The sequence below is a fragment of the Vipera ursinii genome, assembly GCF_947247035.1.
Source record: "Vipera ursinii genome assembly, chromosome: 1".
In the NCBI taxonomy this organism is placed as follows: Eukaryota; Metazoa; Chordata; class Lepidosauria; order Squamata; family Viperidae; genus Vipera; species Vipera ursinii.
Genome location: NC_139512.1, coordinates 28,474,528 through 28,493,506, shown reverse-complemented (window position 1 = coordinate 28,493,506; position 18,979 = coordinate 28,474,528). Strand labels below are relative to the sequence as shown.

General features: G+C 39.1%; 1 protein-coding gene across 1 annotated transcript in view; it reads left to right on the top strand.

Annotated features, from left to right (window-relative positions):
• The window catches only part of KCNH5 (potassium voltage-gated channel subfamily H member 5), a gene marked incomplete at both ends in the record, with an annotated part of 194,890 nt that overhangs the window by 48,460 nt on the left and 127,451 nt on the right, over positions 1–18,979 (top strand). The window contains 2 exons of the mRNA XM_083351057.1: positions 11,357–11,472; positions 12,403–12,795. Of these exons, the coding sequence (XP_083207183.1) occupies positions 11,357–11,472; positions 12,403–12,795 (509 nt within the window). The remainder of the gene's footprint in view (positions 1–11,356; positions 11,473–12,402; positions 12,796–18,979) is intronic.

The following is an 18,979-nucleotide window of genomic DNA, read 5'->3' as shown; positions in this document are numbered from 1 at the left end:
TAAAAGGAAATCAGACTGATTTTCTTTGTGCTAGAAGGGATTAAATCTTTTCTAACTTTTTGTTCATAAACAGGATATTCAGATAAGCAACCAATGGAAGGGCATGTCTTATGTTCTCCCGAGCTCCGGAGAGTAATGGAACAGCCAGCCTTCTTGAGTGGTGGTTCTTCCATCACTGGAGGTTTCCATGCAAAGGCTGGATTGCCATTTGTCCCGGATGGTATGTTCTGGACATAGGGTTGAAATATAAGAACTCCCAGATCTCTTCCAACCTTATGATTCTATGTTAAATTTTGGGAATCAGGCTGACATAATGGCAAATTGCTCTATCAAATTTTGTCATGCACAGTATTTTACTTTCATTAGCCTATATCAGTGATGGCGAACCTTTTAGAGAGCAAGTGCCCAAATTGCAACCTGTTGTGATTCAGGGTCAGCCTGTGGGTTCGGCAGTTGGGTCGGACGATTCAGAGGAGGAGGAGGGGGGTGTTGGAGAGGTTGCTGAGGGTGTTGGAGAACTTGCTGATGAGAGCCCTCAGCCAGGCCCCTCCCACCTGGTTACGATGCAGACCCAGATGTGTGAGCCTGACAGCGTGGATGAAGATGACCCACAGCTGGCCCTGTTCAAGGATGCCCGACGCAGGAGGCAGTCAATTAGGAGTAAACAGAAGAAGGCAATGGGGCACCTCGGAAGGAGGCAGAAAGAAGCCACACCCTGAACTGTTTAAAAGGGGAATGCTTGGGAGGGCTGGTTTGCTGAAGGCAACCGTTTGAATAGCTCCTGTTTCATGGTTTGTGTCTTGTTTTTGCTCTGTTTGCTTTTGTGTCCATAAATTTGGCAGGCTTAGTTCTAGCCTCTTGCCTTCTTGTAAAGGGGTTGTCCCTGCCTTATCTGCAGGGCCGGTAGTAGGCTGGTACAGAACACAACCCAAAACCCACTTATGCATTGTTGGGTGCCAGTTGGGCATGGCCCATTGGGTGGGCATGGCTGCAGTGGTAATGGCAGACTGGGTGAGACTAAAAAGTTCAATCAATCAATTCCAACTTTGCGAGATCTTTTTTTTCCTGCCAGAAGTTGAAATTGATTGATTGAATTTTTTTTTGTACATGGTGGCGGAAAGTGAAAAGGTTTATAAAACCCAGCTGAAGGCCTATTAGGACTGGGGCGATGGCACACGTGCCTACAGAGAGGGCTCTGTGTGCCACCTGTGGTACGCGTGCCATAGGTTCACCACCATGGGCCTACATGAACAAGAAAGGCTAACCCTTCCCTCCACATCCTGTCAAACCACTGCACAAGAAATGAATTCCAGAATGGCTCATTGATTTGAAAGAGCGTATAAATGAGCACAATTGGCTTCTGACTGGAAGGAGGGGAGAGAGAGAGGGGAAGATTTTCCCTTCAAGGCTAGGAGGAGTCCATGCTTCTGCATTTGCTAGTCAAAATGAGGTCAAATTGATGCCACATTCTGAGCATCTTACTGCAAAAGATCTGGAACAACGATTTTGAGCAGCTAAAATGTTAAATGAGGGAACGTTTCTTTTTTCTTGAACATATTAACTGTGCCAACAACTATCTACCACTGAGATGGAAGAGCCTTGGGGCTAGCAGCTGCTATTCAATAGCAGCTGAACAGAGGAAGAACCCCTTAGTGTAGTGTTTTGAGTGTGGAGAACAGAATATCCTTCAACGGTGTCCAATTCTTATTGGCTGAATGGGTTAGTTTGCTTAATTAAACTAGTTTGAATTTCTTAACAAAGATGTACACTGTTTAAATATGTTTCTAACAAGGTTAAAACCAATAAAATATAAGAAAAAATGTTGAAGAGTCGTAACAAAGAAAGAAAAGAGAAAAAGGAAAGGCAAAAAGGGAAAGGAAAGAAAAAAAAGATTATAAGGAAGTGGCTTCCAATTTTTTTGACAGCAGTTATAAATGCATTTACATTGTACCCTCTCTAAGGTTACATTACAATTTTCTCCTTCTGTAAACTACCCCTTTTAATATTCAAACCTATAAATCAGAAATCAATTCTTTTTCTCCAACAAGAAGTCCATAAGGGGCTTCCAACTATTAATACATGTAATATTTGAATCTTTCGCTAAGCAAACAAGTTGATTTTGCCATCTCTACTAGTTCCATCATCGTCATCAACAATTCCCCCATTGTGAGTATGTCAGTCTTTCCATTTTTGTGCATACAATAGTCTCACAATATAATATATAAACATAATCTTCTGGGGCTCTTTTCTAGTTGTCTGTCATTAGTCCCCAACAGAATAGTTCTGTTTTCAGTTGGATCTTAGTCTTTAACATTTTTTTTGAATCAATGTAAGTATTTGAACCCAAGATTTTCTGAGGTTTTTTAGAAGTTCAGACATGATAAAATGACCCTTCATGTTGCCCACATTTCCAACATAAATTTGAAGTACACGTACACATTCTGGATAATTTTTTTGGAGTCATTCATATACCAATGATACATACTTTTGTAGAAATTCTTTTTTAAGATAAGAATTAAGAATTTCAGTCCTTTCAACCACTTTTCCCACTGTTCCAACAATACGTTATGTCAAAATTCTTAGCCTATTTTATCATACATTCTTTCACTTGTTCATCCTCCATTTCAAATTTCAGCAAGGACTTATAAGGTTTGGCAATTGTATGTTCATCGTTTGTACATAATTTGTCTTCAAAATTCTGTTCTTTGTTGTTCAATTCCAAATGTCCTGTTATCTGCCTTGAATCTTTCTATTATTTCCATTATACAAAACCAATGAAAATTACATCCCTCTGCAGCCAATTGTTCTCCTGATTTCATCTTACATTCACCATAGTCTTGTTCTAACAACTTAAATTGTTAACCATTACCTACTTTTTTATTAAATACTTTTCTTCTTTAATTTCTATTTCATCTAACATTGCTTGTGTTTTTCTTTCTTTTTTTGAGCTTGCTATTATGCTGTATAAAATATCTGCTTATAAAAACTTTACTTGCATCCTAAACCATTCTTATATCTATGTCTGTATTAAGATTATTCTCAAAAAATATTTCAAGTTCTTTTTGCAATCTTCCATTTCTGTTTCTTTCTGCAACAATCTTCCATTTAATGTCTATAAGGAACAAGGTGGACCTGCAATAAAATGTTGCAGCATATTTTCATCTCTTAATGAGACGATTCTGCAGGATCTGTCCAGCCAACTGTATTTGGTGTAGTGGTTTAAGCACCGGGCTAGAAACTAGGAGACTGTGAGTTATAGTCCTGTCTTAGTCATGAGAACCAGCTGGGTGACCTTGAACCAGTCACCCTCTCTCAGCCCAACACACCTCACAGGGTTGTTGTGGAGAAAATAGGAGAGGGGAGGAGTATTAGGTATGTTTGCCACCTTGAGTTATTTATAAAAATAATAGAGGCAGGATTAAAAAAAATCTTAAACATAAATGTTTGCTAGCATGCCACGCCATTTCTTTCAACATACTTCTCAGTGTCAGTATACTTAGACTTGCTCCATTCTCATTGACGCTTGGAGATAAATACAGAGATACAGTATATTCTCTCACTCCTTTATTCACCCACTCATTTGCTTACTCAGGCACTTTCACACATACACCTTTATTGAAAACTTTATGGTTTCCCTGAGCGTGCTGATGTCTCTCACTTGTTTCTCCATGTCCCATTATTCACTAATAATCATCATGATTATTTTGGTGGGTCATGTCCAAAAGTTCTAGCTTTGATTCCACAAGTCAATATGAGTCAACATGCTGACACCAGCTGGAGTTTCATTTTCCATTAAGCTATAAAGAATGGTTTAAAACCACAGTGATTAGGTTCATGCATTGCACAAAGCTAAAATCAGACATGACATATAGGTTCAGTATATAAGCTCATCCAAAATACAATGCACACAGATATGGGGAAAAAAGATATGCCGGATGGATGGATATACAGCTCTATTCAGTGCAATGCAGTATTATCTATTATGCTTTGCCTGCCTATTATTATATGTACTTGGTTTAATTACACATCAGTTATATAATTCATCTGCTGGTTTCATCTTTGTCTAATAAAAATTTGGCAGTAATACTTGCAAACACTGTTGTTACTTATCTTCAATACCAAGTGGATGCTTTTCATGTTGAAAATGGATATTGAAATCTATGAGAAGCATTGCTATGTTGATAGGCTGCAGACCTAGTGCAGCATTTTTCACGCAGATACATAATAGGAATTGTTTTCTTCAATATGTCAACTTAAACAGAAACATTGCCTAAGCACTGAAAAATTAAAGAAAAGGGGCAATATGAAGGCCCATTCTGTCATTCCATATACAAACAGCACGGAATAAAATGTTAAAAGCTTTAATCTGATCACTACGCAGATTAACAATCTAAACTTCTGGGAATAAATCTTGTCTGACCGACCATCTGTCATCAAAAATTCAAAATAGCTGACTAAGCCGAGATAATTCAGACAAATGGAGGAGTCATAGACAGCATACAGTATTGTGCTAGAATTACTGGTTATCTTCTTGTTCCTAAAATGCAAGGCTGATTTGAGAAAAGGAGGTTCTACATAAAGATCTTATAACTGTATTTTACATCAAATCTACTGTTGTGTGTTCTACTTGGGGCTGACCTTGAAGAGCATTCAGGAGCTTTAGCTCATCCAGAATGCAGCGGCATCCACAGTTCTGGATGCACCACTGTAACCCCATGTAGCACTGCTGTTATATGAACTGCACTGGCTTCCATTAGGTTTCTGAGTGCAATTCAAGGTGTTTAAAGCCCTATGTGGCATGGACCCCTTTCCCCAGTAATTTCTATCCACTCACCAGATCTGGCAAAATGTGCATGCTCCAAGCACCATCAATAAAAGAGTGACATTTTGCTGATCCTTGGAATCATGCCTTCTCTTTCACAGTTGTCTGCCTTATAGGACAGCCACCCTCCTGAATGATAGACAAACCCTTACTTTACTGGCCTTATTGGCCTTTTGCAAAGCTGTGAAGACCTGGCTCTTCCCCCAGGTGTTGAGGTTGGGAAGCTAGCATGGGGCTCTGGTATGGGTGTACATGATTGGTAGTTTTGTGGCTTTATTGAGTCACAGTATGATTTTATTTTATTGACTCCAGAAGATGGTAGAGGACAGGAAAGCCTGGAGGAACGTTGTCCATAGGGTCGTGATGGGTCGGACATGACTTCGCAACTAACAACAACAACAACAACATGATTTTATTTGTTTTTATTTTAGTGTAATGGAATTCTTTGTTTTTATCTTGTACACCGCCTAAAATTTCTTAAACAGATGGGTTTTGTATACATTGGATGGATGGATGGACCGACAGACAAGTAGATAGAAATCACCCACTGAATGGCTTATATTGTTCCAGAAGCTAATTTTGCACTGTTATTGAGCTAGGACACTTTTCCAACTTTAAGATCCTCTATCTGAAAAATAAATCTTAGTGCTTAACACTCTTTTGATGTTCTCCCAATAACAACACATGATATAATTTAAAAGAAACCAATTGTTTTAACCTTTATTTTGTCTTCCAAGTCTAGTTAATGCTTGATAATGGAGAATATTATTGTATTACTTAAATATTTAAGTATTTAGGCCTGTGTTCATCTCAGCCTTTTGTATGTAGGTACCAAAATATTGTTGCTTCCTCTAATACCTGGGACAACTTTCTAAAGCCTAGTAAAATTAAAGTTACATTTGAATTACTCTTGACACCAGATATTTTCATGGCACTTTAACAATGTTTTCCTTACAACAATAGAGAAATAATTTGCGATTGTCTTCTTCCAGAGAGTATTCCCCCACCCAAACTTCCCAGTGTATACTATAGCCTGGATATTTCCTGATGATCTATCATTTAAACACTGCCCAATGATCCTGTTTGCCTTTTTTAAAAATCAGTGAAAAGTGTCCTTGGTATACCACTATTTGGACTTTGTAAATAATACCCCAAATTCTATGAATTCTAGAGTTCAGTCAAGAAAAATGTCTGTACAGAAAGAAGTCTGATTGGGATGGATTGATGAACCACTATTTAATATTACAGAAACATGCTTTGAGGAAACCTCTTTAGAGCTTCCCCTCTACTCAACTCTGGTGCAAATACTAGAAGATTAGGAGTATTTGCTTTCATTTCAACAATGATAATATACAGTGAATAAAAATGGCAGGACTAGGAGAGATAGCAGATGAAACCAAAAGTGAACATTTGAGATGTAAGGAGACCTTTTTGTTAGCAGAAGTAAAGAAGACTTAAAAGAGTTCATTATGAACACAAACATGGGAAGATTTGTATTAATTATTAAGAAGACAATCAACCTGCATGGTTCCTGCATTTACAGTTAAAGCTGAAGAAGTGAAGCGGGCAGAGAGTTTTATATTCTTGAGCTCTAGAATACATAAAAGTGGAGAAGCAGAGATGATGATCCTACATAATAGTCAGTGACAAACTATATAAGATAATGATGAATTAGATAAGAATTGTAAAGATAGTGGACTTTCCAGAAGTAATGTACAGCAGTGGGAGCTGGACACTAACAAAACTCATGAGAAAAAAGATAGATGATAGTGAATTATGGATGCAGAGACAGCAAATTGCAAGAAGAATCAATCAATTAGTACTGAACTAAATAAAGGCAGATTGCTCCCCAAAGGTGATGATCAGCAAGGCAAAACTCACATTTTGTGTTTGACTAGAAAAAATTATCATACTTGACAAAGTTGTACAAATTAGAACATATTGTTTTAAATTTTAAATTTGGGCATTATATTTAATCGTTTTTTAACTTTTGTATTCTGTTTTTATATTTATTGCCCTGTACACCGCCCTGAGTCCTTCGGGAGAAGGGCGATATAAAAATATAATAAAATAAAATAAATAAAATAAAAAATAAAATAACAGAGTTGGAAAGGATCTTGGAGGTCTTCTAGTCCAACCCCCTGCTCGAGCAGGAGACCCTATACCATTTCTCAGAAATTGCTGTCCAGTCTCTTTTTGAAAGCCTCCAGTGATGGAGTACAACTTCTGGAGGAGCACCCACAACTTCTCGAGGCAAGCCATTCCATTGGTTGATTGCTTTCACTGTTAGGAAATTTCACCTTAGTTCTAGTTTGCTTCTCTCCTTGGTTAGTTTCCATCCATTGTTTCTTGTCTTGCTTTCTGATGTTTTGGAATACAATGGAAAAGGTGGCTGGATTATGGAATGTCCTTGGAATGGTTACTGCTGGAGATAGCTGAAAGTGATAACCATCTGTATTCAGCCAAGGCTGAACATCATGGGACTTAACTAACTAGATCCACTGATCCAGTTGTATGCTTATATTTTATGCCTGCAATTTTGAGGTTGTTTTCTTTTAAAAAAATAAGTGTTATTTTTAATTATACTAACTCTTATTTAGTGAGAATAATTTTGGACTGCTACATTTGTTATACATAAAATGAAGAAAAATGTTGCATATATTGTCACAAACTACTATTCATGTATACACACATTCAACTACTTCTGCATTTCAATAATGCCAAATTGTTCAGAGCCAAATTTGAACAATATATCTTTTGTCACTTCACAAATATTTTAATCATCACCAAATGGTAACTGTAATTGACTTTGTTGTTGTTAACTGTGAAGTCGTGTCCAACCCATCTTGACCCCATGGACAATGTGCCTCCAGGCCTTCATATCCTCTACCATCTTCTGGAGCCCATTTAAGCTCACGCCTACTGCTTCAGTGTCTCTATCCAGCCACTTCATTCTCTGCCGTCCCTTTCTTCTCTTGCCCTTAATCTTTCCCAGCATTAGGCTCTTCTCCAGTGAGTCCTTCCTTCTCATTAGGTGGCCAAAGTATTTGAGTTTCAATTTCAGGATCTGGCCTTCTAAAGAGCAGTCAGGGTGGATCTCCTCTAGGACTGATCGGTTTGATCACCTTGCAGTCCAAGGGACTTGCAGGAGTCTTCTCCAGCATCATACTTCAAAGGCCTCAATTCTTTGGCGCTCAGCCTTTCTTATGGTCCAACTTTCACTGCCATACATTGCAACTGGGAAGACCATAGCCTTCACTATACACACTTTTATTGGCAGGGTGATGTCTCTGCTTTTTAGTGTGCTGTCTAGATTTGCCATGGCTTTTCTCCCCAGGAGCAAGGGTCTTTTAATTTCTTGGTTACTGTCCCCATCTGCAGTGATCTTGGAGCCCAGGAAAATAAAATCTGTCACTACCTCCATTTCTTCCCCATCTATTTGCCAGGAATTGAGAGGGCCGGATGCCATGATCTTGGTTTTCTTAATGTTAAATTTCACCCCAAGTTTTGCACTCTCCTTCTTCACCCGCAACAAGAGGCTCTTTAGTTCTTCTTCACTTTCTGCCATTAGAGTGGTATCATCTGCATATCTTAGGTTGTTGGTATTTCTCCTGGCAATCTTAATTACAACTTTTGATTCATCTAGCTCTGCCTTTCTCATGATGTGCTCTGCATATAAGTTAAACAGGCAGGGCAACAATATACAGCCTTGCCAGAGTCCTTTCCCAATTTTGAACCAATCAGTGGTTCCGTGTCCAGTTCTCACTGCATATAGGTTTCTCAAGAGACAAATAAGATGGTCTGGTACTCCCATCTCTTTAAGAACTTGCCACAGTTTGTTGTGATCCACACAATCAAAGGCTTTAGCATAGTCAATGAAGCAGAAGTAGATGTTTTTCTGGAACTCCCTAGCTTTCTCCATAATCCAGCGTACGTTGGCAATTTGATCTCTAGTTCCTCTGCCTCTTCGAAATCCTGCCTGTACTTCTGGTAGTTCTCTTTCTTTGGAATTGGAATGTAAACTGATCTTTTCCAATCCTGTGGCCACTGTTGAGTTTTCCAAATTTGCTGACAAATTGAGTGTAGCACTTTTACTGCATTGTCTTTTAAGATTTTGAATAGCTCAGCTGGAATACTGTCACCTCCACTAGCTTTGTTGTTGCTCAGCTTTCCTAAGGCCCACTTCACATTCTAGGATGTCTGGCTCGAGGTCAGTGACCACCTCATTGTGGTTATCAGGGATGTTAAGCTCGTTCTTGTATAGTTCTTTGTAATTTTGCCACTTCTTCTTAATCTCTTCTGCCTCTGTTAGCTCCCTGCCATTTTGGTCCTTTATCATGCCCATTTTTGCATGAAACATTCCCTTCATCTCTCCAATTTTCTTGAAGAGGTCTCTGGTCCTCCCTATTCTATTATTTTCTTCTATTTCTTTGCACTGTTCATTTAAGAAGGCATTCTTATTTCTTCTAGCTATTTTCTGGAATTCTGCATTCAACTGGGCGTATCTTTCTTTTTCTCCCTTGCCTTTCGCTTCCCTCCTTTCCTCAGCTATTTGGAAAGCTTCCTCAGACAGCCATTTTGCTTTCTTGCATTTCTTTTTCTTTGGGATGGTTTTAGTTGCTACCTCTTGTACAATGTTGTGAACCTCTGTCCATAGTTCTGCAGGCACTCAGTCTATCAGATCTAATTCCTTAAATCTATTTGTCACTTCTACTGTATATTCAACAGGGGTATGATTTAATTCATACTGAGTGGCCTAGTGCTTTTCCCTACTTTCTTCAGTTTAAGCCTAAACTTTGCAATGAGAAGCTCATGGTCTGAGCCACAGTCAGCTGCTGGTCTTGTTTTTACTGACTGTATAGAGCTTCTCCATCTTTGGCTGCAGAGCACATAGTCAATCTGATTTCTGTGTTGACCGTCTGGTAATGTCCATGTGTAGAGGTGTCTCTTGGGTTGTTGGAAAAGAGTGTTTGCTATGACCATCGTATTCTCTTGACAAAATTCTATCAGCCTGTGCCCTGCTTCATCTTGTACTCCAAGGCCAAACTTGCCTGTTATTCCGGTTATCTTTTGGCTTCCTACTTTAGCATTCCAATCCCCCATGATGATAAGGACATCATTTTGGGTGTTAGTTCTATAAGATGCTGTAGGGCTTCATAGAACCGGTTCAATGTGTTAGTTATGACTTACAAAGCCCTTCATGGCATGGGTCCAGATTACCTACGGCAACACCTGCGGCCGGCGTCAACTTCCCTCCGTCCAGTGCGCTCCCACAGAGAGGGCCTCCTCAGGGTGCCGCCGATCAAAGAGTGCCGATTGGTGACCCCCAGGGGGAGAGCGTTCTCTGTGGGTGCGCCAGACCTTTGGAACCGCTTACCGGTTGAGCTCCGGATGGCCCCCGACCTTCGCTCCTTCCGGCGTGATCTCAAAACATTCTTTTTTGAACAAGCTGGCCTGGTCTGACAGGATGGGGTTGGGTTTTTAAAACTAGTTTTAATTTTAATATGGATTGATTTTATGGGCATGATGTTTAATGGCTTTTTAAATTTTGTATTCAATTTTTACTGTGTATTGCCCTGTTCACCACCCTGAGTCCTTCGGGAGAAGGGCGGTATAGAAATCAAATTATTAAATTAAATTAATTAAAATTTCATCCTCTTCAGCACCGGTGGTTGGGGCATAGACTTGGATTACTGTGATGTTGAGTGGTTTGCCTTGGATTCGAACTGAGATCATTTTGTCATTTTGGTGATTGTATCCCGTTATTGCTTTTCATACTCTTTTATTGACTATGAAGGCTACTCCATTTCTTCTGAGGGATTCTTGCCTGCAGTAGTATACCTGATGGTCATCTGAATTAAATTCACCCATTCCTGTCCATTTTAGTTCGCTGATTCCTAAGATGTCGATGTTCAGTCTTGTCATCTCTTGTTTGACCACGTCCAGCTTTCCTTGATTCATGGATCTTACATTCCAGGTTCCTATGGAGAAAAAATCTTTACAACATCAGACTTTCCTTTCATCACCAGATACATCCATAGCTGAGCGTCCTTTTGGCTTTGGCCCAGTCGCTTCATTCTTTCTGGTGCTACTAGTACTAGCCCTCTGCTCTTCCCCAGTAGCATATTGGATGCCTTCCGACCTGAGGGTCTCATCTTCCAGCGTCATATCGTTTTGCCTTTTGGTACTGTCCATAGGGTTTTCATGGCAAAGATACTGGAGTGGGTTGCCATTTCCTTCTCCAGTGGATCACGTTTTGTCAGAACTCTCTGCTATGACCTGTCTGTCTTGGGTGGCCCTGCATGGCATAGCTCATAGCTTCATTGAATTATGTAAGCCCCTTCGCCATGACAAGGCAGTAATCCATGAAGGGGTGTAATTGACTATTATAGCCCCAAATATTCTGTGTTGAACTGCTTGAATAATATCTGAATAACATCATCAACATTGTAAACTGTTTTGCTTTTTTGTTCCTAAATGATAGGTGACTCATGGTCATTCATAGCCCAAAACATTTTTCCCCTCTTTCCTCAGGCTGGACAAAGTTTGCCCGTTTGACGCGAGCTCTGACAAACAGCCGGAGTGTTTTGCAGCAGCTAACGCCCATGAACAAAGCTGAGGTTATCCATAAGCACTCTCGATTAGCTGAAGTAAGTGTTTATTGAAACATAAATGGAAATTGTTACCTTTTATGATTGTGGGATCTAGTACCATGTAAATACCCTAGAAAAGATATTGTGGTACAAAGGGCTTAAGGAAGTAGACAATGAAAGGTTGGGGAGAATGGAACAGGAACAGTATAGTAATACTCATGTTGTCCTGAGCTATCATTAATTCATTTGGTTTATATAGTCACCCACCTCACAGAGGTTATTCTGGGCAGCTTGCAAGAATTAAAACATTGAATAACTCTCCATATATAATCCCTGACATTCAAGGACAGACAATAAAAATACAGAAATAAAAACATCTAACTACCTAATCCAAATGCCTTGCAAATTGGATTTTCAAAATTGGGGTCATCTGAAACTCTAGGTTGATAGTGTTCCAAAGAGCAAGGGCTATCACTGAGAAGGCACAAGTCTTAGATCCAACAATACAATATTTTTTATACCTGGCCCCTAGAGCATGCTCTCTCTACTAAAACTGTTGGGATAAGTAGAAACAGTTGGAGGAAGGCAGCCACACAAGTAGCCTGACCCTAGGCCAGGGCTGTCAAACTGCTGGCCTGCGGGGCGGATGTGTCATGTGGAAACTGCACCCACCCCATTGCTGGCAATGGCAAAACAGTCCTGATATGTCGAGCGATATCACATGACATCGCGAGTTTGACATGTCTGCCCTAGATGATGGAGAGCTTTTAGGTGATAAGTGGCAAGCCTACTGTGAACCAGTGGAAATCACAGTGTAGTGGTGTTGTATGGGTGTAATGAAGAATTCCAAAAATTGCCTGCACCTCTGAAGTTGGGTAAGAGTAAGCCTAGAATTTTTTCTTTTTAATTCACCTATAATTTATTTTATCTGTTCTGAATTTTGCTTGTCACTGCATTGTTCTAATATCTGTGTATCTTTTATTGAAGGTTCTCCAATTGGGTTCTGATATCCTTCCACAATATAAGCAAGAGGCCCCAAAGACTCCACCACATATAATTTTACACTACTGTGCTTTTAAGACCACTTGGGACTGGGTCATCTTAATTCTCACCTTCTACACAGCCATCATGGTTCCCTACAACGTTTCCTTCAAAACAAAGCAGAACAACATTGCTTGGTTGGTCCTGGATAGTGTGGTAGATGTTATTTTTCTGGTGGATATAGTTTTGAATTTTCATACTACCTTTGTTGGACCTGGTGGAGAGGTAATATCTGATCCCAAACTCATCAGGATGAATTACCTGAAAACCTGGTTTGTGATAGACCTCTTGTCATGTTTACCTTATGACATCATCAATGCCTTTGAGAATGTAGATGAGGTAAGCAAAATCACTTTATTGTAATCTGTCTGATCATTCTTGTTATAGTTTTTTTTAGATAATCAAATGTCGCTTAAGAATGTTTAGCTTTGAGATTTGCTCATGGAAGATCTTATAGCACCCCAAGAATTTTATATCACAAAGAAGAAAAACAAGTCTTGTTTTTTAATGTCTCACAAAGTAGCACATGAACTTATATTGGAGAAAGAATGGCAGACAGCATTTCTTGGATTGGGGCATATTGGAATCTTGAAAACATGTGATTGATCCATTCAGAAAGTTGCTGATGTGGGAAACATTCATATGGTTGCAGCCTTGGTTTTGATTTTTTTTAACCCCACTCCCACCCCCCACCCCATGCCCCTGCTACAGGCCCTCTTCTTTCCCTCATAGCCAACCAGATACCTCTAAGAAACTCATAAGTGTGGCAGGAGTGCAGGAGTGCTCAGGAATCCCTGCAGCTCATATTGAAAGGCAAATTGCCCATGGTTCTAGGTGCAGTGTGCATTTATTCCTAACATTATTCTCTATAACTTGGTACAGCTTTTGGAGTCATTGGCCATCATGTTACATTTGTAAAGCTTCTCTATATTGGTTCTTGTCCTAGCCTTAGAGCTATGAAAAATAAATCCACGCTCCCCTGTGAGAGCCCTTAAAGTATCTGAAAACTTTTTTTTATTGTAAACCATCCAGAGTCATTTAGAAGATATGTGCAGTGTAGAAATTTAATAGATGATACATAGACAGGCAGATCAATAAAACTGCTGTTGTATTTTTCTTAGTTCTTGCTTTGTTAGGCTAAACATATCCAGTTTAAGTGTTTTTCATAATATTTAGCCTCCAAACCCTTCATATCTCAATTAGAAACCATTCTAAATAAATAATTTGGTGTCATCTGCAAACATGACCTTGTAACTATTAACTCCTGATCAGAAACATCAACTTTAAAAGCACAATTTTGACAGCTGTTCAGAGTTTAATAAAGTATTATTATGAAGTGGAACAACTTGCCTCCAGAAGTTGTGAATCTCCAACACTGGAAGTTTTTAAGAAGAGATTAGATAACCATTTGTCCGAAATGGTAAAGAACTTCCTGCCTGTGCAGGGGGTTGGACTAGAAGACCTCCAAGGTCCCTTCCAACTCTGCTATTCTGTTATTCTTAAAGTTGGTAGTACAGTCAGCCAGATGAGCCTGGATTTGACATTTTTATCCACTTACTGAGCCCTTCCTAAGGACTTGTGTTAGGCAAATGTTGTGGTTTGATGGTGTTAAAGGTATCATCGCAAGATGTAAGCTGTTCCAAGTATAGCTATCTTTTACAGTTGACTATTGGTGATTTTCTCAATGCTAGCAGTGCTCAATCGGTGCTCCAAATGCTTTGGGACTGCAAATAAGGCACCTATAACTATGAGCACTATCTTTGGTTTGGTTTGCCATAGTCATTCTACATGTACTTTCAGGCTTTTATATTTTGTGATTCTCTTCAGTTCTTTCCCTTTTCTTCTGCTGTCTCCGGGACTGCAATGTCCACTACCCAGATTTTTTTTTATCTTTCTTATTGACAATTGTTAAGTTTGGAATGTTATGTGGCAGGTGCTTATCTGTTTGAATTCTAATGTCCCAGAGAAATTTAGCACCTTCATTTTCTATTACTTTGTCTATTATGTGACCCCACCAATGTTTGTTCCATGCAAATGGTATTTCAGTTTATTCCACCTTTAACCATGGGGGGTGAGGTATTACCCCCCCGTAGATAGGGCCCGCAACTTGGGTGTCCTCCTGGATTCACAGCTCTCCCTGGAAGATCATATAGGAGCTGTGACTAGGGGGGGCCTTTGTCCAAGTTCGCCTGGTGCGCCAGTTGTGACCCTATCTGGACCGGGATGCCTTGCGTACAGTCACTCATGCGCTTGTGACCTCTCGTTTAGACTACTGCAATGCTCTGTACATGGTGCTGCCCTTGAGGACCACTCGGAGGCTTCAAGTGGTGCAGAATGCAGCTGCACGAGTTGTGTTGGGGGTCTCCCGATACTCCCATGTAACACCTCTACTCCGCGAGCTGCATTGGCTTCCGGTTGCCCTCCGGGTGAGATTCAAGGTGCTGGTGATGACCTATAAAGCCCTAAATGGCATGGGTCTGGATTACTTACGGGAGTACCTGCTGCCGGCGTCAACTTCCCTTCGTCCAGTGCGTTCCCACAGAGAGGGCCTCCTCAGGGTGCCGTCGGTCAAAGAGTGTCGGCTGGTGGCCCCCAGGGGGAGGGCGTTCTCTGTGGGCACGCCAGACCTTTGGAATCATTTACCAGTTGAGCTCCGGACGGCTCCTGACCTTTGCTCCTTCCGCCGTGACTTGAAAACTCACCTATTTAAACAAGCTGGCCTGGTCTGATGGATATGGGGTATTTTAATTTTAATTGTAATTTTAATTAATTTTATTGCAATTGGGCTTTTCTATTTAATTCTTATCTTAACTTTTGTATATTGTATTTTTATTGCATTTTATTGCCCTGTACACCACCCTGAGTCCTTCGGGAGAAGGGCGGTATAGAAATTAAATAAATAAATAAATAAATAAATAAATAAATAAATAAATAAATAAATAAATAAATAAATAAATAAATAAATAAATAATTTCTTGCAAATATTCCAATGCACCTAGGTTGCTATTATATCATGCTATTATATAATATTATTATTCCTCTTATTTTCATTTTCTATTTGTAATCCAGTTGCTAATACCTAGGTTTTTTTTTTATGTTTTTTCATATTGCTCACTCATAGGAGCTTCTTATCCTAGCTATTAAGTTTTAGGAATCACTGGGGAAGGACTTCTAAAGAAGATGGCTATCAAAATCCATGTAATCTGAAGCTGAGTTTGACTGAGCAGAAAGTTGTTTGATTAATTAATTAATTAATTCCAGTGGCCCAACATGAAATACCTTGAGATTCATCATTGAAATTTTCTGGACAATTGCTAGATGTCAATGGCATGATTTTCACACACATAAAACATGCAAATATTCATTTCTACCTAACGATGCACTAATGATTCCCACTATGCTGTTATTGCTCCTGCAGATAGCAGCATTTATTTGTGTCCAAATCCACAAAATGGTAGGTGCAGAGTTGTGTTCCAAGCCCTTCATTTTCTAAATTATATGTAAAAAATGGAACTTTGATCTCCCATCATCTTGCAGATTTTGACCTCTCCCCCTTCAGAAACTGTTGCTTGGAGGCTGAAATGTTTTTTTCCCTCCCTTGGCAACAAAAAATGTGTCCACCCCTTTATCAAAGCCTTATCTAAGAATGTAATTCCATGATCTATTGCAGAGCTATTTCTCCTGCAAACCTCAAGGCTGCCTTCAACATATAAAAGAGATGAAAAGTACATTAAAATTTGAAAACTACATTTAAAATCGGCCCATAATTGTCAAATTCTATTTTAAACTATTAAGAAAATAGTGGTTGAGAGCAGGCAAACATGAATCTAATTATTTAGTAGAAACCATTCAGCTGTCTAAAGCTCTGGATGAATTATTATGTTCTTGCTTCCAGAGAGGCTTTTAATACATGAAGAAAAAGAAGTTAAGATTGTATGAAGAATGTGGCTAGATAATTTCTCTTCTTTTGTAATGCTAAGATGAAATTGGTGAATTTCCTTACAAAGTACTTATTAATTAATTCAATTCATGTGCCAGAATGTGACAAGAATAGCCTCTGTCGTGAAGGTCTTTAAATGGCAACATTGGATAAATCGGCTGACAACTAAGCCATCATTTATATATGCCAGGGCTTGTATCCTGTAGTGTCGGACTACAGCACTATCAATTCTAGGCAACATGGTCAATTAAATATCTGGTGATTGCCCAGTCATAACAAATCTAATTAATCAAGGACATAAAAAGCATGCCACCCCTACCACCAGGCTCCCATCCTTCTAGTCTTCTAGAAGGACATAAATATCTGGCTCCTAAAGCAGGTACAGGTAGTCCTCATCTTATGACCACAATTGAGCCCAAAATTTCTGACATTTGTTAAGTGAGTTTTGCTGCAGTTAATATGTGTAGAATTTAATATATACAATCTTTCTCCTAATTTGCTCCTATTACTCCTAACAAAAATAATTCTGGGTTAAAAGGTCTGTTTGTTATTTAGTCATTTTCTCCAACCGTAAATGTATTTTTACCCAAATCTTTTTTTGCTTTTGGGCATGTCCACCATGTCTGCCTGGTCTTTGTTTGCATTTCCAACATTTGTTTGAAGTATTTTTAAACATTTTTTGCTAATCTCACTGGTGTCATATGCCATCTGTAAAACATTTTGTATAAGTTTTCTTTATATGTCACTGCTTTAGTTAATTTAACATGGGATAAGTCCCATTTTTCGGTGCCGTTGTAACTTTGAACAGTCAGTAAATGAACTGTTGTAAGGACAACCTGTACTTAGGGCAGAGTGATAGGAGCCTGTGGATCATGGTTGAGGCATCTCTGGGAAGAATATTGAAGCATGCTTTTTAAAATTTCCATTGTTTTTATGGCTTTTGGTTCAGCTGACCAGAGTTGTGCTTTAAGATGAGCAGCCACACAAACCTTTTAAATAAATAAATTATCATCATTTTCCTCTTAGAAATTTGTATGTTCAGAGATACTGTATATGTATATGTGTGTGCACGCATGCACCTACACAAAGCAAATAATTAGCCTATAAAATCTGATCATGACAATGCCAGCTAAGCCTTTAATAATCCTATCCTATGGATTAGCTTCAAACACATAAACCTGATTCATGAAGACATAAGATGAGAGACAGCAAATAATAAGGACCTTTCTCCTTTCTAAGCAAAGAACAATTTCCCAGTTGGCTTTAATTCATCTATTATTTTTTTACAAAAATGTTTCATTTTGTAATGTCCACTCATGGGGATCACTTAAAATCTGGTTAACAACAGTCACTCTCAACTAGGGCTATGGAAGTCTGACAAACTTCTTTAACCCTGCAACTAACCAGCTTTCCTCTCACTAAAGCTGTACGTTTTTTAAATTTCAAAGAAAGTGTCTGATTTTCTACTATAATATCCAAAATTTGCATTAGTTTTGTGCAAAGCAAAACAATATTTTGCAAGAACTGTAGAGCGTTTAGCAAAACTGTTCAAAAGAAATGGTGTATATATAGACACCCACATGCCCAAAGCAAAAGGGAATATAAATAGGCTTTTAAAAAGCAAAAAAGTATATGGGGAATCTACAGTTCAGTACTACACAGTAATCCATTTCTGTTGAGATGAATCAAGGAAATAGGGAGGAAGTTATCTCAAGAGCCAGTATTTTGGAAGTTTATACCGTATATTGCAGAGGGACGTGGTGGCCCAGTGGGTTAGGACGCTGAGCTTGTCGATCAGATGGTCAGCAGTTTGGCAGGTCGAATCCCGAGTGCCATGTAACAGAGTGAGCGCCTGTTACTCGTCCCAGCTTCTGCCAACCTAGCAGCTTGAAAGCACATAAAAATGCAAGTAGAAAAATAGGGACCACTACGGTGGGAAGGTAACAGCGTCCTGTGCGCCTTTGGCATCTAGTCATGCCGGCCACATGACCACGGAGACATCCTCGGACAAGCGCTGGCTCTTCGGCTTTGAAACGGAGATGAGCACCGGCCCCTAGAGTCGGAAACGACTAGCACGCATGTGCGGGGGAACCTTTACCTTTACCTTTACTGTATATTGCAGCACTATAACACTAACAATTTTTTCTGAGTTCTCTGTAAATTACTTCAAATCTTGGGAAGATCATAAACCTCCTCAGATTTTTGCTCCCTCTTTCTGAGACCTTGTGTGAGAATGCCAAAATCTTTTGAAATTATGTGAAGTTTTTGATATTCGCATGGACAAATTTGTGTGATTTTATATGAGATCACTGAAACACTATACGATCACATGAGATTTTGGTGATCTTGCAATTTTTTTAATTTTTTCTTTACAAATTAATGTTTTAAATCAAAAATATTTTACACCAAGCATAGAGGGGTGTAATTGATACATTTGGACATCATGTTGTCAAACTCTGTATTAGACTATATATAATCCAAAATACATTGCATCTCAAGAGAGTTAATCTAGGGGCTTCCATGTAATTATCTGTTCTGTACAGCCACATCTCTTTCACTCACTATGTAATATTTTCCTCTTTA